Genomic DNA, 23,219 nt, shown 5'->3' with positions numbered 1-23,219 from the left:
AGATGAGGTGGCGGAACGAGGACAGGGTCCCTCAAGGTGCTCGCCGGACTCCCGGAGACAGCAGTTACGCGCGCAGGGGCCGCTGACTCTCCCGTCAGGTCAGTTTGGATTAGAGCGGCTGAGTCCAGTCCAGACGCTCGCATAATCACCGCACCACTCCTCACGGGTCAGCGTGCAGGGCCACCCTCTCCATGTTTGCTCTCTTGCTCTCCTCTTGTTCCAGAGCTCTCCATCTCTCCGTCTCTCCATCTCTCCGTCTCTCCGTCTCTCCATCTCTCCGTCTCTCCATCTCTCCGTCTCTCCGTCTCTCCATCTCTCCGTCTCTCCATCTTCAGCTCTCCGTCTCTCCATCTCTCCATCTCTCCATCTCTCCGTCTCTCCATCTCTCCGTCTCTCCATCTCTCCATCTCTCCATCTCTCCATCTCTCCATCTCTCCGTCTCTCCATCTCTCCATCTTCAGCTCTCCGTCTCTCCATCTCTCCATCTCTCCGTCTCTCCGTCTTCAGCTCTCCGTCTTTGCTCCTTTCATCCCACACGTGCGCCACTGTCCAGCGAGCTGAGTGGACAAGGGCAAAGCTTCCGCACTCTGGAGAAGCCGCTCCTTAGCAACCAAAGCTTCCGCACTCTGGAGAAGCCGCTCCTTAGCAACCGACCATGCAATGGAAGGCAGCCCTCACTATGATAGGAAACAACCAGTGAACATTGCAGACATCTTATAACAATATATATATATTCATATAATGTTTTATTAACATTTATATAATTTTATTATATTTTATTCAATTACAAATCCATGATCAAATACATTTTGATTTTTGTAGAAAAGAATACCTATATAATGATACAATAATGAATGCAAGTGAACCGCTTAATTTAGACATTGCTCATGAGAAATATGCATCCTAGGACGGGTTTTGAAAGCATCCGGATGTCTGTGTGCTGCTAATATGAGAGTGTTGGAGTCAGCAAGCTTTCTGATTACGTCTAATAGCGGAGACACAACAAACTGAAGGGACAGATCCCTCGTGCACTGTCAGATGGAGATGAAGTTCTACAAGCCCCAATATCCTTTCTGCGCTAAATATACACATTCCCACTATACATGATACCCACTATACACATACCCATTATATATGACCCACTATACACATACCCATTATATATGACCCATTATACACATACCCATTATATATGATACCCATTATACACATACCCATTATATATGATACTCATTATACACATACCCAGTATATATGATACCCACTAGAGGCCGTTACCACAAGAGAATAACTGCAGGAGAGGGCAGGAGAGAGCAGAAGAGCATACACACAGCTGTGTAAAGAACATCAACAAGCCCACACACACACACACACACACACACACACACACACACACACACACACACAGGCCCTACATCTATGAGACCATAACAGAGATAACAGCTCTGTCTTTGAGCATTGGTCCACAGAGCCACTGTCTGGCGTGCAGTCGTGCTACCCCCCACCCTCTCAATTATTTAGGACTGTGAGATGTGCTCTTAAATGCTGTGCAGTCAAATGGCTGCATGGTGCCCTAGCCAAGAGAAGGCTGCATGGTCCTGCATGGTGCCCTAGTCAAGAGAAGGCTGCTTGTGAGCACCTAAGTGCAAAGAATGAACTTTTCTCTGGAGCCGTCAGATCACTTACCTGCTGCAAGCATCACTTCCCTCTGCACCCTCTACTCATTTCCACAGAAGGGTACAACTCCGCCTGTGCGCTGTTCTCTCACCACGGAAGTTATTTTGGTGGGGGAGTGTGTGTGTGTTGTGAATAGATCAAAAGCTAATGGGACGTGTCTTACGTAATTAAGAGTCACTGTGTGTGTTTCCCTTGTGCAGCTCCCACTGGAGCTCTGGCTGCTCCATAATTAATACTGTGCAAACACAGCCCACTCTCAAGCACACACACACACACACACACACACACACACACACACACAGCCCACTCTAAAGCACACACACACACACACAGCCCACTCTAAAGCACACACACACACACACAGCCCACTCTAAAGCACACACACACACACACACACACACACAGCCCACTCTAAAGCACACACACACACACACAGCCCACTCTAAAGCACTCAGACAAAGCCACAGAGGAGTCCACCTCACTACACACACACACACACACACACACACACACACACACACACACACACACACACACACAAACACACACACACACACACACACACACACACACACACACACACACACACACACACACACACACATGGGCGGACTGGCCATCTGGCATACCGGGCATTTTCCGGTGGGCAGACCTTTGGGCCCGATAGAATAGGCTATATATAATTTAATTATTTTGGCCAACGATCGCCCAAAGGAAGGACAATCAGCTGCCCATTGGTTACATTTCCATGTTGACACTGGACTGATCCAATAACAGCTCACGTCAGGCCCCACCCCTCCAATTTTGGCTCAGAGCCAGGATTCTGTGAGCGCGTCAAAAGTTAATCGATGTTGTCTACACGAAATTGCGGCGGGTGCCGGTAGTGAAAATTGTGCAAAATTATCACCAATGTAGAAGCTTCAAAAATACAATATTGCAAGTAGGCTAGCATATGTCAGCAACATGTTGAAGTTCGTTGAGTTTGAACGAGGATGTAAACAGCAGGTGGAGAGTGCGAGCCTAGTTGATAGCGCACGCACTAGGCTACATGATAAGAACTCTGTGGTGGAGCAGGTAGGCTGTGACATGTGTGGCCGGGTAAAATACACACAGCACAACAAATACGAAACACGGGTTTATTTCTGATAGATTCTTAGTTGACTAGTTACAAGATATAAAAGAAAGAAAATACAGTGTGCTTCAAATAAAAGGGGAACGCAAAGCACTATCTGCCCTGTATTTATCCCAAAGTCCACTCAACTATTAGCAATACTGGACCAGGTAATACAGTTAACTTGCCTTAACACAGTCACGTAACCCAAGACTGAATCTCAAAGATGCTTCTTAGATCTCCTTAGGCTCGCGGTTCTTAAACAAAATATCTTACTATATATCTTAACTAACTGCTTTATTGCAGGAGCTAGATCTTTAAGTCCAAATACTCAAAGAAAATAATAAAAAATGTTTCACTTATGAACTGTGTGGATTTCAGATTAGCCTATGCTTTAGCTATCCAGCTATTATCCTAAATGACTGTTACAATGCAAATTTCTCCAAACAAAGAATATGGCAGTGGCAATGCTGACAAAGGAAAATATTCACATTAGTCTACTTTCTAGCACTGTCATTATTACATTCAATTAACTTGTGAACTCTTGTCTAAACACATATACTTACTTCTACATGAACTAGCGAACTCATGCAACCATAGGTCTCTAGCTAGCGGGCATGAGTCCTGGACAATCCATCCTCATCTTCGGGTTACAGATTAACATGCAAACTTACTCTCCCAAGATATAAACTCATCAACATCTAATCTCTTACATCTCATTCAAACTGCACACTTGCAACGTGCGTTAAACTAGCATTGCTGGGTTTTTAGTTACACCATGCTCCATCCGACAACTTCTGCTCTGGTCTCGTTGCTGATGACATCATACTGGCGCGCACGTTCTTAAAGGGACCTTGTGTTTTACCCTGAACACCATATAGCTGTACAGCAGATGACCCATTCTAAGTGACCCTTTCATCACCTGGCTACACATGCCATGATGATTATGATGACTTATAAATTGCGATAATGTAATGATATGGTAGCCTATAACATAGTAAGGCCGTGCTGTGATTATAATAACAAATAGCGCAACTTAAATTTTCTAAATGAATGATTTGCAAACCCAGACAGCAAAATGGTGTCAAATCGACGTTAATTGTTGGTCAGATTGATCAATTTCCGTCAGACGCCAAAAATTCAACATCGATGACATGAGTGGTGGTTGGTCTCTCAAAGTAGAGAAGGATTCTATCTTGGAAGGGTTATCATGGTAAAGAAGGGCTAAAAGACTGTAGAGTGTAGACTGACGGAAATGTAGGTTACAAAACGTCACATCATGCACAAGCCAACTAAGCTACAGTATATAACCTTTACGATAGGCTACTGGAAGACACTAAAGATAATTAGTTCATGTAACTGTACTGTTCCAAAATGTACCAGCAATGTAGGTAGGTAGTATAGCCTACAGGAATAAAATATTACCAGCAACAGCCCTGTTTATTTTGTGTTGTTTCAATTGTCCTACAGTGATAACTGGTATAAATTACATTAATGTCTAAGACAATCTGGGTAATTTAACTCTTTACACATAGGCTTCAGTATTTTTTGGTGCTGCTGTCAATTGTAGCCCATTGAATAATTTGAAATGATACTTTGAATTCAAGCAGAAACTCTTCTTTAATAATTGCTTGTTAGCCTACTTGAATATATCATATGCTCCATGGCTACCTCTGATCAGTCAGAGAAATAACCAATGAGGCCTACATCACTTTCAGTGCTCCATGACAGTTGAAAATATATGCATATTCAAGGGTAATGCAAAGATTTTGTATTTAATTAGGTGTGCCCGACCTATTTGAGGGCCGCTTGGGCCAAATATGCCAGGGCCGATTTTTGATCCCAGTCCGCCCCTGCACACACACACACACACACACACACACACACACACACACACATACACACACACACGCACACACACACACACACACACACACATATACACACACATACACACACACACACACACACACACACACACACCCCAACAGAACCCTCCAGCGCCGTTGGCAAACACTCACCGCAGACTGGCGTCACCGCAGGGCTTCCCACAGCCGGGGGGGGTGTAATCAATCCCCCCCACATGCCCCTCCTGTACACTCTCTCTGTTTCTTCTGTTTTGGGGGCAATCATTTAATTGCTCCTAAACAAGTTTGTCGTTCCATTAACCTTTGCGGTGAGCGTGAGTGTAAACTGTCTGATGATTAATCTCAGTCCTCCTGGCTCTGTGGCGGCACACGGTGGGCATGAGGAGGAGGGTGGCAGCCCCCGACTGGCACTACCCAGGACCTGCTGACCCCTAAACTGACCCCTAAACTCCCCCGACTGGAGTGACTGGAGTCACTACCCCGACTGGGACTACCCAGGACCTGGTGAGCCCTAAACTCCCCCGACTGGCACTACCCCGACTGGGACTACCCAGGACCTGCTGAGCCCTAAACACCTCCGACTGGCACTACCCAGGACCTGCTGAGCCCTAAACTCCCCAGACATAAAATCTCATGGAAGACGGCGTCACGGATATCACCCTCGCGTTCATGACTCCTCGTCATCTTAGCAACTCCTCGTCATCTTAGCGACTCCATTTCCTTCTGAGTGGTTGAACCGAATGGTGATGAGAGGCGTTTCATGGTGGTGACGTGGAGAGTACCCATAATGCCTGTCTGCTTGACTGCGCCTGTGTTATGACACCCTCGACTTCTGTTCTAAAGGGGAGACATCACTTAGAGCATTGATCGCCCCAGCACATTCTCACCAGGTCTGGCACCTTCAGAAAATCACAGAAAAAACAGCTCTTTTTACACTATTCAGGTTATGGCAAAAAAAACCTGCAAACCTGGGCCAATCAATAGCCCCGTTCCCTGCACTCTCAGCCCAGTGTGTGTGAGGCTGTGTGTGTGTGTGTGTGTGTGTGTGTGTGTGTGTGTGTGTGTGTGTGTGTGTGTGTGTGTGAGGCTGTGGGTATTTGCAGGCCTGAATGGGGACCTGGTGCTATAAAAAGCATCCCATGATGCATTGCAACAGGTCCCAACACAATAGAGTCCGCTGCAGCACAAAGACAAACAGCAGCAGAAATGTCATCATCCAGCACCCATGCTGCTGTGTCCCCCTTTCATACGTGTCACAAAGCCCAACTGGTTCTAGAACACCAAAGGCCCAGACGTTCATCTACTGGACCACTTGGCCAGTGGGATTTTGTGACTGAATCTTTATGATTAACAAAATAGCACACACTATGCAGTGTGCTCCTTACCATGGCAAATGCACAGGCCACCACTTAGTGTTATATAGGACTGTATCCCAACCAGTGGGCCGCGGCTGAAGTTCCCTTGAGCAAGGCTCCTAACCCCTCACTGCTCCCCGAGCGCCGCCGTTGTAGCAGGCAGCTCACTGCACCGGGATTAGTGTGTGCTTCACCTCACTGTGTGTTCACTGTGTGCTGTTTTTGTTTCACTAATTCACCGATTGGGTTAAATGCAGAGACCAAATTTCCCTCACGGGATCAAAAAAGTATATATACTTATACTTATACTGCTACGTGTACTCAAGAGTCCATGTAAATGTCCATTAAGAGTTCAGATGGCCCATGGGAGCAGCTGGTAATGGCCCATAAGCGCTGCGATCTGATCCTACGTTATGGCGTAATTAAGGTTGGCCCATAAGCGCTGCGATCTGATCCTACGTTATGGCGTAATTAAGGTTGGCCCACTCCCAGGGGACTGGGTGCGCTGAACAGCTCAGCGTAGACTACCATTTCTACATATCAATGAGAGAGGGATAAAAGCCTCATGAATATTTCACCTGCTCGCATCAATCATATACATCAGCTCTCTGCAGATGGAGGAGCATGTGCTGGTGTGAGAGGCTGAGAGAAAGACGTTACACGACAGATGATAACGCTGCCACAACCTGCTTTACACGACAGATGATGATAACGCTGCCACAACCTGCTTTACACGACAGGATAACGCTGCCACAACCTGGCCTGCTGCATTGTGCTTTACACTAAAGACGCTGCCACAACCTGCTGTATTGTGCTTTACACGACATGATAACGCTGCCACAACCTGGGTTACATGCTGCTATTCCGACATGCCGCTACTTAGACATTGGCGTCTAATTGTCGGCATTAACATTCATTTTCAGGCGTCCCACTACTGCGACATTTTTTTTTCATTGTCGGAGTAGCGGCACTTGACCTTTTTTCAAACGTCCTGCCATTCCGACACGATGGTCAACAGTGCCATAGCCAGGATTTTTCAACGGAGTGGACTTTTGCGAAGTAGGCCTGGCCTAGGGTGGGCCTTTATTTTTTTTTTATTCCAATATGGGCAGTATAGCCTAGGCCTACAGTAATCGTCCCAACTTTAAACAACACACGATTTCATCACAGCTCAGACGATTCATGGCAAAAAAAACAATAAAAGGCTACATTGATAAATAGCAGGGGCATCGACAGGAGTGGATTCTATAATAGCCTACGCACAAGAACTTCAACCCAATGAAACCAAAGGTTAGTCGCTGCCTTTAAGAGTGCGCCTCACACACACCAGCTCCGTTGAACATTGTATTTTTCGTGTTAGAGCTAAAACAAGTTGATTAGAGAGCCACATTTGAAATGTCGGGTAGTCTAAATTATAGCCTATGCGTGCATCTCAGAGGAAGACTAAATAAATATGCAGACGTGTTATGTGCAATTTAACAACTGCACGCATGACATATAAAAGATATATCCCTAGCCTACATTATTGTGTAGTAAATTGAGTTTATCCAACCTGCTGGCAAGCCAAAATGCGTTGCACATGGCTTTATCATTGTCCTCTAAAATGCAATAGCTAAGCAACTTGAATATATCGCACACCCAGTTTGAACACCCTGATGGACACTGAACTCTGGGGGTTATTTGAACGTTTACTGAAGTGGTTTAGGCTACTGGAGCAAGAATTCCGCCCGTCTTTGCACAATTGGCCATTGATTGACGGCCATTAATGAATTAATTTAGGTGGCCTGCACGCACAGAGTTTGTTTGATGCATGGAGTTTCCGACCGTTTTCCCCTGAGAGCTTAGAGAATAAAATGAGGAGAGCTACCTGTGTTTTACATATAATGTGTAACATTTATTCACATGGCCAGTTCAAAATCACCTAAGGTTTGACTGGAATGTGTGCCGAAATCAATTATTGGGAAAAACATTGTTTGGAGTGGATGGCGGGTGGATTGTTGATGTAGCTGCAGGGGCAGATGACATGACTACAGCTCATCCATGCATCTAGGATGTTGGAATTTGATAGGATACAGGAACTGAGATAAATTGAAAATGAGGATTGGTAATGTCGGAATAGCGGTACTAAAAAAAGTCGGAGTAGGGGCATGTCTAAATAGAGGCATGTCGTAATAACGGTATGTTGTAATAGAGGGTTGTCGTAATAACGGGATGTCGTAATAAAGAGTGAACCCCCACAACCTGCTGTATTGTGCTTTACACGTCATGATAACGCTGCCACAACTGTGCCTGCTGTATTGTGTTTATGTTTTTACACCTTTTACACGTTTTTTCTTATATAGCTGAAGATGCTATCAAATCCAGTTGATATCACCTGCATTGAGAGGTTCTTAGAATGAAAGGTTTGGTGCTCTGCTCATTACTGAAGGGTTAGAGCTGTAGAATGCTGCTCATTACTGAAGGGTTAGAGCTGCTGCTCCATTAGAAACATGTGGAGTTAGAATGTTCCGGGAGAGTGATGAATTCCAGCGCATTGCTCAGGAGTGACTACACTGCAACTCATAGGTCTCACAGTGAATACAAAACTACAGTGCAACTTCTCATGTCTCACAGTACATATAAAAAAAATACACTGCAAATTCTCATGTCTCACAGTAAATATATAACTACACTGCAACTTCTCATGTTTCAAAGTTTATTTTATACAAACTACACTGCAACTTCACGTAGGTCTCATAGTAGCAGTCTCATAGGTCTCAGAGTGAGTCAAGAATTTACCGGCAGATAAAGAAATATAGTCCAAGATAAACAGGTATATGCACTTTCCCATCTCTGCCCAATGTAAGATCAATGTGTTCCCTAAGATCACCCAGGCTGCATAGATAGATCTACTCTTTTTAATCTTCAAATTGATTCAGTTTACAGTATGGTCCTATGGAGTGCTAATTGAGCATGGTTACACTCTGCCATGATGGTACTTTCATGCTTTTGTGATATAAATAGTTCCTCCAGAATGTTGGAAAAAATATATTAATGAGCCATTATGACACTGACATGTCTTTTGACAAACCCTGACAAATGACTGGTCTTTTGTCAATATTTTGTAACACATCTTTTGACATTTGAGTTCACAGACTGTGTTGCTGCACAGGTTTTGATCACACTTATGTGTAGACAGTCCTTAACTGTAAATCAATGGTGTGATTAGTGCTAACAGCAGCTGTTCTGGAGGCATGCTAAAGCTAGTCTCAGGCCTCGCGCTGCCGGCATCATTGCCAGCCGTGCATATTGTTGAGAAGACTTATTTATGCATGCTGAAATGCGAAAGGCTGCTTTTCCACCTGGAATAGGCTGGAGTGTTTCTGAACACGTCGCGGCGGATTCTGAGAGAGTCTTGGCGGATTCTGAACGCAACACAACATATCTCACATGTGCCATTATCAACACAACATATCTCACATGTGCCATAACAATCGTATGCAGTACAGAGCCAAGATATCTCTTGTAAACAGACAAAGTCCTCTGCATGCCACAAGACCCTTCAGCCTCGGGAGAGCCCAGCTTCGGAGGTCCACCTCCCACGAGTCCTCAGCATGCCACCACCTGCCTTGACCTTAAATAGCTAAATCAAGGGGACAGAATATGACAATGGTCTAATGAAGTTTGTTTTGGGAGAGAGAGAGAGTTGTTAGTCTCTGGAATGTTGATAATGATAATGATAATGCTCTGTGCATGTTGTGCACTGATAATGCTCTGTGCATGTTGTGCACGCAGTTGTGATGCCAGTATGCAGTGGACTTGGAGGGTACATCTTCATCCAGCAGTCCTGTGGGCAGAATTAGCCAATTGTGTGGTAATTACTTGTGTGTGTGTGTGTGTGTTTGTGTGTGTGTGTGTGTGTGTGTGTGTGTGTGTGTGTGTGTGTGTGTAAGTGTGTGGTAATTACTTGAAGGGCCATTACTCAATCTCACAGAGTGTACCTGCAGGCCACACACTCAGCTACCAGATCTGCCTCAAACAACTCCTCTCCCACACACACACACACACACACACACACACACACACACACACACACACACACACTCACTCACTCAGCTAATAGATCTGTTTTAAACAACTTCTCTGTCACTGCACCATCCCCAACATACAAACACACACACACACACAAACTAACACACACACACACACACACACACATACACACACAAACACAACCCCCTGTGATGTTGTGCATCAACACAAATAGAATCTTCCTCAGAGGCCTGCGTGCCCTTCTGCGCTCTGGTGTGTGTGTGTGTGTGTGTGTGTGTGTTGGTGTGCTTGGTAATGATCCAGAGTATCTGTGGGATGTCACATGAAGTCAACAAAGCCCGGCGACTGTCAGGCTGGCGCGTGTCGTAGCAGGAAGGGATGACGGACGTCCAGTTGAGGTCCCTGAAGCCGTCCTGCAGAAGTCCGTCTCTTACAGAACCTCCACATGTGCTGAGGCAGACTCAGCCTCCATCTGAGGCAGACACGTGCCACTGCATTAAACACACTTCACTGCGTGCAGATCACTTGCCTAATCCAATTTAACTTGAGGATTTCAAAAGTAGCACTGAAGTACTGCCATGGCAGGGAAGTGCAGAAAAGTATCCATCTTAACTTCCCTTGAATCTTGTTAGGTATCTGAGGAGACTGTCTTTCATTTGAAAACATATTGTCATTATTACACATTACAGTATCATTAGTGGTTAATTATTGTCTAATGAAGGCATTTGTACAAGTTAATGTCATGTATTATCTATGTGTTACTCCTGTTATTAATGCGTAGCTGAAGTCTTAGAGTACCAGCATAAAGATGACACGAATGGGAAAAAACAGAGTAGGAGTGTTTGGATGGAGTAGACACAGGACATGTGCAGGTGGTTACTGTTGCTGTCCACAGTTGGACATGTGCAGGTGGTTACTGTTGCCGTCCACAGTTGGACATGTGCAGGTGGTTACTGTTGCCGGTGGTTACTGTTGCCGTCCACAGTTGCTATCTGTTGTTTTCTCTCTCGGCAGAAGGCGGGACATGCGAGGTGATTGCTGCTCACAGGTGCTGCAACAAGAACAAGATCGAGGAGCGATCTCAGACCGTGAAGTGCTCTTGTCTCCCGGGGAAGGTGGCAGGGACCACACGCAACAAGCCTTCCTGCGTCGACGGTAAGTGGGACAGCACTCACACAAATGTGTCAGGACAGTCGGAGGAGCATTCGGGAAATAAAGACCAAAAAAGACTTTTTTACCCAGCCAGGCATGTTTTAAACACAAAAGCACAAACGGCCTTATGTGCACTAAAACAGAGGGGCCTTAACAAAATAGAGTAAACAAGGGGCCTTATGTGCACTAAAGAGAAAAACAAGGGGCCTTATGTGCACTAAAGAGAGTAAACAAGGGGTCTTATGTGCAAAAGAGAGTAAACAAGGGGCCTTATGTGCACTAAAAGAGACAAGGGAACAAGGGGGTCTTATGTGCACTAAAGAGAGCAAAACCAAACCCTTATGTGCACTAAAGAGAGTAAACAACCCAAAGAGGAAACAAGGGGGGGCCTTATGTGCACTAAAAGAGAAAGGGGGCTTAAAAAGAAGGGGCCTTATGTGCACTAAAGAGAGTAAACAAGGGGGCCTTATGTGCACTAAAGAGAGTAAACAAGGGGGCCTTATGTGCACTAAAGAGAGTAAACAAGGGAACCAGGGGGCCTTATGTGCACTATAGTGCCTAGGTGCCCATGGAGACCCATGTTTGTTTCCATGGAGACCCGCGTTTGTTTTATTTGGGTACCAAGTGCCCATGGAGACCCACATTTGTTTCCATGGAGACCCGCGTTTGTTTCATTTGTGTACCAAGTGCCCATGGAGACCCGCGTTTGTTTCCTGATCCCAGTCTCTGTCTATCCCACTCACTTCTGGTCACTCTTCATGATGTCATATGAATAAATGCAAACATGAATAAATTTCAATTTTTTCAATTTAATATCACTTATATAGACATATCTCATGGCCACAGAGTTTACATTGCACCTATATCTCATGGCCCATGAGTAACAGAGTGTTAAACCATCAGAGAAGGCCCATGAGTAACAATTAGAGAAGGCCCATGAGTAACAATTAGAGAAGGCCTATGAGTAACAATTAGAGAAGGCCCATGAATAACAAGGCCCATGAGTAACAATTAGAGAAGGCCCATGAGTAACAATTAGAGAAGGCCTATGAGTAACAATTAGGCCTAGAGAAGAGCAATTAGAGAAGGCCCATGAGTGAGTAACAATTAGAGGCCTATGAATAAACACCAGGCCTATGAGAGAAGGCCTATGAGTAACAATTAGAGAAGGCCCATGAGTAACAATTAGAGAAGGCCTATGAGTAACAACAATAAAGGCAAAGCAGCCACAGACTATACTTCAGAAGGTGCAAACAAAAGGGCAGGTTGGTGGTAGTTCAGCAGATGCAATAGCACATTCTGGTATGAATGAATTCATTTAAATGTGTGCATGCCACAGTTTGATGTAATGCTTATGAGCTCATTTATATTACACAAAAAAGAGCAAAAACTGAATCCTAAAAGTGATTACTAGGACAACAGAGCCTAGTGAATTATTCCAGCAGGCATATTAGGGCTACGCATATATTCCACCTACTAAATCCACGCCGCATTCCATATTGTAATTTAAAAGAAATGTGAGGGTTATGCTAATTCAATTGATTCCAGATGCAAAAGCAGGCGTATGAAGCAACATTAACCTTCACACACAAGCCAGCAGACTAAGGAGATTTGTGCAGCAATGGGGAAACGCACCGGCTGTGTTGATCTGGTGACGCTGCTTCTCCTACTGTCTATTTCCATATGCTGTGCTGAAGCTCAAACAACTTCCTCCAGGTTTGAACATTCTGGTGCATTGACTGATGTGAGTAGATGGATACGGCATGCAGTCGGAGACGGAGTCAGGAGCTACGGAGGGTTTTTCACATCGTTTTGAAAGGCCGGCATGCTGGGTCACTACTGCAGTGTCTCGTCCCAGAAAAGTCCACCTCCCCGGGCTGTGTGTTATTAATGTTCTGTCCTTTTGAGTAACGAGCTGGGGTAGGCGTGCTCCGCAGGGACAGAGCTACCGTGCCATCCCAACCAGCACAACCACCACCACCCCCACCCCAACAACATTGACACTGCCTGCAGTCTAGAACCACCACCCAAACAACATCCACACTGCCTACAGTCTAGAACCACTACCACCACCACCTCAACAACATCCACACTGTCTGCAAGTCTAGAACCACCACCACCCACCCCAACCACCACCACCCCAACAACATCCACACTGTCTGCAGTCTAGAACCACCACCACCACCACCCCAACAACATCCACACTGCCTGCAGTCTAGAACCACCACCACCACCCCAACAACATCCACACTGCCTGCAGTCTAGAACCACCACCCAAACAGCATCCACACTGCCTGCAGTCTAGAACCACTACCACCACCACCCCAACAACATCCACACTGTCTGCAGTCTAGAACCACCACCCAAACAACCACCACCACCACCCCAACAACATCCACACTGCCTGCAGTCTAGAACCACAACCACCACCACCCCAACAAAATCCACACTGTCTGCAGTCTAGAACCACCACCACCCCAACAACATCCACACTGCCTGCAGTCTAGAACCAACACCATCACCCCCCCAACAACATCCACACTGCCTGCAGTCTAGCACCACCACCCAAACAACATCCACACTGCCTGCAGTCTAGAACCACCACCCCAACAACATCCACACTGCCTGCAGTCTAGAACCACAACCACCACCACCCCAACAACATCCACACTGCCTGCAGTCTAGAACCACAACCACCACAACCACCACCACCCCAACAACATCCACACTGCCTGCAGTCTAGAACCACCACCACCACCACCCCAACAACATCCACACTGCCTGCAGTCTAGAACCACCACCACCACAACCACCACCATCCTCAACACCATCCACACTGCCTGCAGTCTAGAACCACCACCCAAACAACATCCACACTGCCTGCCGTCTAGAACCACCACCACCCCAACAACATCCACACTGCCTGCAGTCTAGAACCACCACCACCACTCCAACAACATCCACACTGCCTGCAGTTTCCCCACTCAGTGGGCTGCTGAACGTACCCAACTGTGCCCATGAAGGGGTATTTACCACTAAAGGGGTATTTACCACTAAAGGGGTATTTACCACCGTGTGCCTGCACATGGGATCTACCAGGGACCCCTGCACCCACCTTAGTTACTCAGATGCAGCTGCAATCATAGGCAGCAGGTGTGGCAGCAGGAATCCCAGACATGGCCAAATTAAAACAAACATTAAGTGTGTCTCGAATATAATTAAAGTCCATCAAAACAGCACTGACCCATACCCAACCGAAACATTTTTGTATCACACATATCTAACTTATTCTATATAGGCATGTGGCTTTCAGTATCACACACATAAAAACAACCTTTTTTATAAAGGCATGTGGCGTTCAGGGCCAAACATACACAGTTTGTTTCTGTCTTCCTTCTGAGACAGAGCAGCTCAATAAACTGGATTTGTCAGAGGAAATCTTGCCTGAGGCATTGCAGCCATTGACTTGTTGTAACCTTGGATACATTTAAACATAGAAGCTCACAAGCGAAACAAGGTTCAGAGAGGCATTATTTACTGCTTTTACACCACTCCGTTCACAAGCTGACAAGCGAAACAAGGTTCAGAAAGGCATTATTTACTGCTTTCACACCACTCCGTTCACAACTGCTTTCACACCACTCCGTTCACAACTGCTTTCACACCACTCCATTCACAACCTCTGGACTCACATCCAGATGTGCTCAAAGATCCTTCACGCAGCAAATTGCACTATGCAATGTTTCATTTTGATTTTTGGTGTAGACATACAATCAGTTGAAAAGCCTGATTAAATCCTTTATATTATAGTGAAGATTTTGGTTGTTACATGAAGATGTCCCAGGCATACATCAACATCACACTTTATAAGCCTACATCAACATCACACTTTACAGGACTACATCGACATCACACTTTATAGGCCTACATCAACATCACACTTTACAGGCCTACATCAACATCACATCATATAGGCCTACATCAACATCACACTTTATAGGCCTACATCAACATCACATCATATAGGCCTACATCAACATCACACTTTACAGGCCTACATCAACATCACACTTTATACAGTAGGCCTACATCAACATCACACTGTATAGGCCTACATCAACATCACACTTTATACAGTAGGCCTACATCAACATCACACTTTATAGGCCTACATCAACATCACATCATATAGGTCTACATCAACATCACACTTTACAGGCCTACATCAACATCACAATTTATACAGTAGGCCTACATCAACATCACACTTTATAGGCCTACATCTACATCACATCATATAGGCCTACATCAACATCACACTTTACAGGCCTACATCAACATCACACTTTATACAGTAGGCCTACATCAACATCACACTTTATAGGCCTACATCTACCGGTACATCACATCATATAGGCATACATCAACATCACATCATATAGGCCTACATCAACATCACACTTTACAGGCCTACATCAATATCACACTTTATACAGTAGGCCTACATCAACATCACACTGTATAGGCCTACATCAACATCACACTTTATACAGTAGGCCTACATCAACATCACACTTTATAGGCCTACATCACCATCACATCATATAGGGCTACATCAACATCACACTTTACAGGCCTACATCAACATCACAATTTATACAGTAGGCCTACATCAACATCACACTTTATAGGCCTACATCTACATCACATCATATAGGCCTACATCAACATCACATCATATAGGCCTACATCAACATCACACTTTATAGGCCTACATCAGCATCACATCATATAGGCCTACATCAACATCACACTTTACAGGTCTACATCAACATCACACTTTATACAGTAGGCCTACATCAACATCACACTTTACAGGCCTACATCAACATCACACTTTATACAGTAGGCCTACATCAACATCACACTTTATAGGCCTACATCAACATCATATCTTATTAGCATATGTCAACATCACACTTCATGGTGAAAAATGTCCCAAACTTACAGACAAAAATCAGAAAAGGGATTTAATAGGAGAACTATTAAATATCAAACCAGCAATGACAGCATTGCTTTTCAGTCTCCATAGCGATGACAGCATTATGTTCACTCTCCATAGCGATGACAGCATTATGTGCAGTCTCCATTCTCTGTCATGCTTTGTGGGAAAAGACAATTTTGTACTGAACTGAAAAATACAGGAAAATCATGTCATTTTAATCATTACAATAACAATATAATGATTGCATTTGTATGCACCTGTGACATAGGCCATGGAAATATCAAAATGCAGAGTGTCTCTCCTGAGTGAAGTGAATAATAGACTGCACTGTGCATAATCACAGAACTGTCTCAGTCGGAGCCTGTCTTCATCGGCAGCCATTCAGACATAATACAATTTGTAGGGTAAAGTAAGAGCAACTGGGTTCTTTTCAGAAAGGTTGATGGGGTCTTTTCTTCTGACAGACTATACGAATGAATACCCACTTATTGAACTCTAATGCTGATCTCCACCTCTAAGTGCAGTAATGGAACCGACTAAAAGGTCCTACTGGCGGGACAGAACTTACCCAAGTCTCCTCACACACACACACACACACACACACCTCCAGTGTTACAGACTTGCACAGATTTGCCTATTTTCGGAGGCATTTCATGTCATTTCAGCCATTGAGGAGTGCATGACATGTTGAAATCACACACTAAAGCACCTGAAGCCCACGCATCTACACATGACAGCTGGGTCTGTCACTGCGTTGCCTATCCATTGTCTCTCCGTTGTCTCTCCGTTGTCTCTGCGTTGTCTCTGTGTTGTCTCTGCGTTGTCTTTCTATATATATATGGACACTAGCTGTTGTTGTGTAAGTCACGTTGAGATTGTGTGTGTGTCCATCGTGATTGGGAAGTGGTGGTGTGTGTGTGTTTCCTGGTGTAGCCTTCATTGTGTATGTGTGTGTGTGTGTGTGTGTGTGTGTGTGTGTGTGTGTGTGTGTGTGTGTGTGTGTGTGTGTGTGTGTGTGTGTGTGTGTGTGTATGTGTGTGTCTGTGTGTGTGTGTGTGTGTGTGTTTTCTGATAGCCTCCATCGTGATTGGGAAGTGGTGGTGTGTGTGTGTTTCCTGGTGTAGCCTTCATTGTGTATGTGTGTGTGTGTGTGTGTGTGTGTGTTTCCTGATAGCCTCCATCGTGATTGGGAAGTGGTGGTGTGAGATGGAGCCATGCCTGGAGGGGGAGGAGTGCAAGACGCTGCCAGACAACTCAGGATGGATGTGTTACTCTGGCAACAAGATCAAAACCACCCGGGTAAGAGCATCTCTATTCTCACACATCTCTACTCTCAACTCTATTACACATCAACACCACCAGGGCACCAGGGTAAGATCTTCTCTATTCCCACACATCATCAACACCACCAGGGTAACATCATCTCTATTCCCACACATCATCAACACCACCAGGGTAACATCATCTCTATTCTAACGCATCAACACCACCAGGGTAAGATTATCTCTATTCCCACACATCATCAACACCACCAGGGTAAGATGATCTCTATTCCCACACATCATCAACACCACCAGGGTAAGATGATCTTCCTCATACAATGTGTTCGTTATGTGTATAAATGCAACGGAGCAGTATAGTATCAAAGACTAATTAGTGAGCATTGGTAATAATTAGTGAATATTAGTGAGCTTTGGTGAGAATTAATTGTCATGTGTAATTGTCATCTGACATCTGTAATTGTCATGTGTAATTGTCATCTGTCATGTGTAATTGTCATGTGTCATGTGTAATTGTAATGTGTCATGTGTAATTGTCATCTGTCATGTGTAATTGTCATCTGTCATGTGTAACTGTCATGTGTAATTGTCATCTAACATGTAATTGTCATGTGTAAGTGTCATGTGTCATGTGTAATTGTCATGTGTCATTGCCATGTGTAATTGTCATGTGTCGTGTAATTGTCATGTGTAATTGTCATGTGTCATTTATTTCCCAGAACACCCAGCCTTACTCCTCTCTGTAGCTGGAGAAGCCATATTGAAACCGTCACAGCGAGAGCAACATCCAAGTAAGTTTGATTGAAAATGAATCAACTATAACTGTAAATATGTGAATTGGATGTGTTTAGAAATAGCATCATGATCTAGAAACATGCTGTTGTTGTTGTTGTTGTTATTTTAACATCATTTTGTTGTTTGATGTTGATCATACTGAGCAAGGTGAGCCATTTCAGATACTATAATTTCACGCCAGCAAGTGAAACAGGATATGGGATTTTTAGCTGCAACCTCAGGGTGTGTTTGAGCTACTGCAGTTCAGATGAGATGTCAGTGATCGAGAAGCCGTGTCTCTCTCTGCCTCTTAGTTAAAAACAGTAGCTGCTCTGAAATGCTGTGCGGATTTTGACATTCAATAAAATATGATGCCCTCCCTTTGCCCTCAGCGGATCAGCTGGTGTGAACCCACCCAAACACTCCCCCCTCCTGGGATCCTACCCCCTCTGCGACTAATCAAGTGGGACAGGGTTTTTTTTTTTGCGTGGAAGAACATGGATTACTCCGACCATAAAGCAGTGCAGAGACTGAGGCATGCGCCCGGCTGAGGAGAGACATTTCCTCATTTCCTGGAGCCCTGTGTCAGCCGATGTCGTCCCTCAGATGTTGCGATGATGGCCGATAGTGCGGCCCTGCCTGTCCTCAGCTGCAGCAGTAGCACAACAGAGTTGTTGGATTACCAATCCCCTGCTCGACACTCGAGGTCAATTCAGCAAAGACTAGCCGCAAGTCCACCCTCAGAACCTCTATGGATTTTATTTTCAGACATAACTGGTGTGACCCCTTTCCCCATTTTAGACTGCAGCGTTGGCTGAACACATGTACTCTACCTGAGGGAAATAGGGACTGGTGAACTGCAACCTTTACTCTACCTGAGGGAAATAGGGACAGGTGAACACGTCTACTCTACCTGAGGGAAATAGGGACAGGTGAACAACTCTACTCTACCTGAGGGAAATAGGGACAGGTGAACCGCAACCTCTACTCTACCTGAGGGAAATAGGGACAGGTGAACACCGCTACTCTACCTGAGGGAAATAGGGACAGGTGAACCGCAAAGAATAAGTCGGATTGGTCATGTGACTTCTAGCTGTCTCAGCCATCTGTATATAATCATTATCATTAATGTATTAATAGGCCATCTGTATATAATCATCACATCATTAATGTATTAATAGGCCATCTGTATATAATCATCATATCATTATTGTATTAATAGGCCATCTGTATATAATCATCACATCATTATTGTATTAATAGGCCATCTGTATATAATCATCACATCATTATTGTATTAATAGGCCATCTGTATATAATCATCACATCATTATTGTATTAATAGGCCATCTGTATATAATCATCACATCATTATTGTATTAATAGGACAATGGAAAGAGAATGGACACGTGGTCAAATTTTGTAGGAAAAGACAGAATGTGACTCTTACAGAATCTTACAGCTTGTTGTATTCATAGTTCATGTGCAAAGTATTTGAAGAAAGCTGATGACTGTGCTTTCCTGATGTTTTGCAAAAATAAATACAAACCAAGGCCTTGAGGACAGCATTCATTTTTGTGAAATTAAATTATTTGCTAGTTATGCGGGCATATCATGTGAAATGACATTTTTTGCTAGTTATGCGGGCATATCATGTGAAATGACATTGTTTGCTAGTTATGCGGGCATATCATGTGAAATGATACTGTTTGCTAGTTATGCGGGCATATCATGTGAAATGACATTGTTTGCTAGTTATGCGGGCATATCATGTGAAATGATATTGTTTGCTAGTTATGAGGGAATATGCTGCTACATCTACCTCTCTCAAAATTCATATGTCGCTCATACAAAAGATATGCACCACGAGTGTTGCTGAGTGCATGCTCACACTCTGCCGTTATAGACTCTTCTCTGGATATGAACATAATCCATATAAGAAAACATCTAAAAACATCTACACGAAAAAAACATCTGAAAACGTCGACACGACAAAAACATCTAAAAACATCTACACGAAAAAAACATCTGAAAACGTCGACACGACAAAAACATCTAAAAACATCTAGACGACAAAAACATCTAAAAACATTGTCACGACAAAAACATCTAAAAACATTGACACAACAAAAATATCTAAAAACATTCAACACGACAAAAACATGTAAAAACCTCTACACAACAAAAAACAGGTCATCATTGGTTGGCTGTGGCCACCAATATGTAACAGGCTAGACATGAAATAGTCATTTAGGTGCCACTCATACTGAATGTTACAGGCTAGACATGAAATAGTCATTTAGGTGCCACTCATTCTGAATGTGACAGGCTAGACATGAAATAGTCATTTAGGTGCCACTCATACTGAATGTGACAGGCTAGACATGAAATAGTCATTTAGGTGCCTGCAAGTACAGGTCTGCACTCCCACGAGAGTCCCGCAGGGGTTGCGACGCAAATGAAAGGACCTGTTTTGAAAACTCTATGCGAGAGCGGGTGAATGAGAGAGGTGCATTTGCGGGTGCAGGAGAGACAGATGATTCACTGCACTCACAAAAATCAGGGTTTAAGCAGCCTAACTGTCGTTTAGGCCAACGTGGGTTCAATTCTTGCATGCTGCTCTGTTGTTGAAATTCGAAATCGAAAGCATGACCGAGGAAGAGGACACCACTAGGCTACTTCAGATGTTAGTGCCTTTCTAAAGAACGGATGCCAGCTAGCATAGCTGTTGTACAGTTGCCTACATTCAGAATCAAGAAACTTTAAATCAGACATCTGGCAGTCTTTTTCAGTGGTGCATGTGAAATGCTCCTTTTGTGAGATAGAAGGCAAAACTGAATATCCCTCCTGCATATCCTGTGGGCTTTTGCGGGCGGGAGCAGGACATAATGTTACAGATGCGTACGGGAGCAGGACATAATGTTACAGATGCGGGCGGGAGCAGGACATAATGTTACAGATGCGGGCGGGAGGGGGACAAAGAATTGCACATTATTGCGGGAGCGAGCAGGAAGAATCTGTCCCGTGCAGACCTCTACCTGCAAGTCCCAAGAGGCTTCATTGTGCATTGTACTGTAATAACCCTGCTGAAAAAAACAGCTAGAACTCAGCGTATGCTAGCACTTGCTTTTAGTTGGTCTTTGCTAGTTTTCTTCCAGCTCTTTAGCTGGTCTTTGCTTGACAGGCTGGTCTCCAGCATGACCATCTTCCACCAGCTGTATCCCACAAGACAGGCTGGTCAAACCAGCATGACCAGCTTCCTCAGATGGTCACACCAGCATATCCAGCTGGTGGCCCAACCAGCTACACCAGCAAAGACCAGCAAGAGCTGGAAGAAAACCAGCAAAGACCAGCAGCGCTGCTTCGAAGTGGGCGCTGGGGCCCCAAAGGACCATATGACATTAAGATGTGGTTCACTCCCAGATACTTACATATGAATGTTTTATTGACAGGAGGCTTCCTCCATTTCATTTCATATTGCAGGTCTGAGTGATTCATTTATAACTAAGGAATCTCAGTGTGACAATGTTCCTCCAGTGTGATGATGGGTAGGAAGCACTGATATGCCACCGCTGGTCAGATATCTTGCGTTGAGCATGGTATGTAAATACCACGACATTTCAGCAGTTTGCCAGAAGTTCACTTTGGACCCTGCAGCTGTCTGCAACACTTATCTAAATAGAAATACCAAGACGACATGTTTGTCCTAAGGCTGTAATTACCAAGATAGGTTCAGCAGAATGGAGGCGTAATTCAGACATGACTGGCTAACGCAAGGCATGCTGGGTAAAGCCAGGCTAGAGAGAGAGGCAAGGCATGCTGGGTAAACCCAGGCTAGAGAGAGAGAGTAGCCTGGCTAACGCAAGGCATGCTGGGTAAACCCAGGCTAGAGAGAGAGAGAAACCCAGGCTAGAGAGAGAGAGAGTAGCCTGGCTGATGCAAGGCATGCTGGGTAAACTCAGGCTAGAGAGAGTAGATGCTGAGCAGTAATATGCAGCGTCTGGCAACCAGCTGAGGAAACTCTCTCTCACATACACACTCTACCTTTCTCCCATTCACACACTCACACACACACACACACACATACTCTCCCTTTCTCCCATTCACACACACTCACACACACACACACACATACACACTCTCCCTTTCTCCCATTCACACACACTCACACACACACACACAAACACAAATACACACAAACCCGTGCATGCATGTATGCACATACTGTACACTAGTTACAAATTAGTCCTTGAAATTCTGGAGAGCATGACAAACGCGACCCAGAATGTCAATTAATAAACTATATTCAGCACAGTGTAGAGGCGTTTGCATCTTGCCTCCGGGAGGAGCTTGTGTTCAACTGGACCACTCTTCCTCTTCACGGGGGAAGTCCTTTCTCAGGAGCAGCCACCTCTATAATGCCTGCTATGCTAACGCTAATAGGACCCCTCTCTCAATCCATCAACTATAAATGAAGGGAAAGGATTTGCATAAAATATGAAGCCAATTCTATTTAATACCCCGTTTAAAAGACACTTAGTCCGCGTTATAGCTATTAATGAATGTATAACCTGAAGAAGCTATTAAGATGGCTTAAGATCTTTTGGGCCCTCACCGTCGACTTCAAGGCAACACTGGCACCATTGACTTCAAGGCACCTAACCCTAACCCTAAACCTAACCTAACACTAACCCCTAAACCTAAACCCCTAACTAACCCTAACCCTAAACCCTAGCGCATTCCAGGCAGCGCTGCTTCGAAGTGGGTGCTGGGGCCCCAAAGGACCATATGACATTAAGATGTTCACTCCCAGATACTTACATATGAATGTTGACATTTTGTAAAAAATGAAATGTTTTACTGTCTCAGTGGAATTGTACACAGCGATCTTGAATCTTGAAGGTCTTGATGAAGGTAGGCAAACCACTCAAGATCTGCGTTTACACACACACACACAGCACACAC

The 23,219-nt window shown here is 44.6% G+C and overlaps 1 protein-coding gene across 2 annotated transcripts in view; it reads left to right on the top strand.

Annotated features, from left to right (window-relative positions):
- Window positions 1-19,814, top strand: part of LOC125293503 (chemokine-like protein TAFA-1) — a 74,860-nt gene extending 55,046 nt beyond the window's left edge. The window contains exons 3-6 of one of the 2 annotated variants that reach the window (XM_048241441.1): window positions 11,061-11,198; window positions 17,375-17,499; window positions 18,200-18,271; window positions 18,647-19,814. In XM_048241441.1, coding sequence (XP_048097398.1) covers window positions 11,061-11,198; window positions 17,375-17,499; window positions 18,200-18,226 — 290 coding nt within the window. In that variant the 3' untranslated portion in view covers window positions 18,227-18,271; window positions 18,647-19,814. Of the gene's footprint in view, window positions 1-11,057; window positions 11,199-17,374; window positions 17,500-18,199; window positions 18,272-18,646 lie in introns of both variants that reach the window. The other variant, XM_048241440.1, reaches the window with a different exon arrangement.
- Window positions 19,815-23,219: the final 3,405 nt, after the last annotated feature.

The sequence above is a fragment of the Alosa alosa genome, chromosome 4 (genome assembly GCF_017589495.1).
Source record: "Alosa alosa isolate M-15738 ecotype Scorff River chromosome 4, AALO_Geno_1.1, whole genome shotgun sequence".
NCBI lineage: Eukaryota > Metazoa > Chordata > Actinopteri > Clupeiformes > Clupeidae > Alosa > Alosa alosa.
Note: the sequence above shows the minus strand (reverse complement) of the source record. Positions and strands in the feature narration are given on the sequence as shown.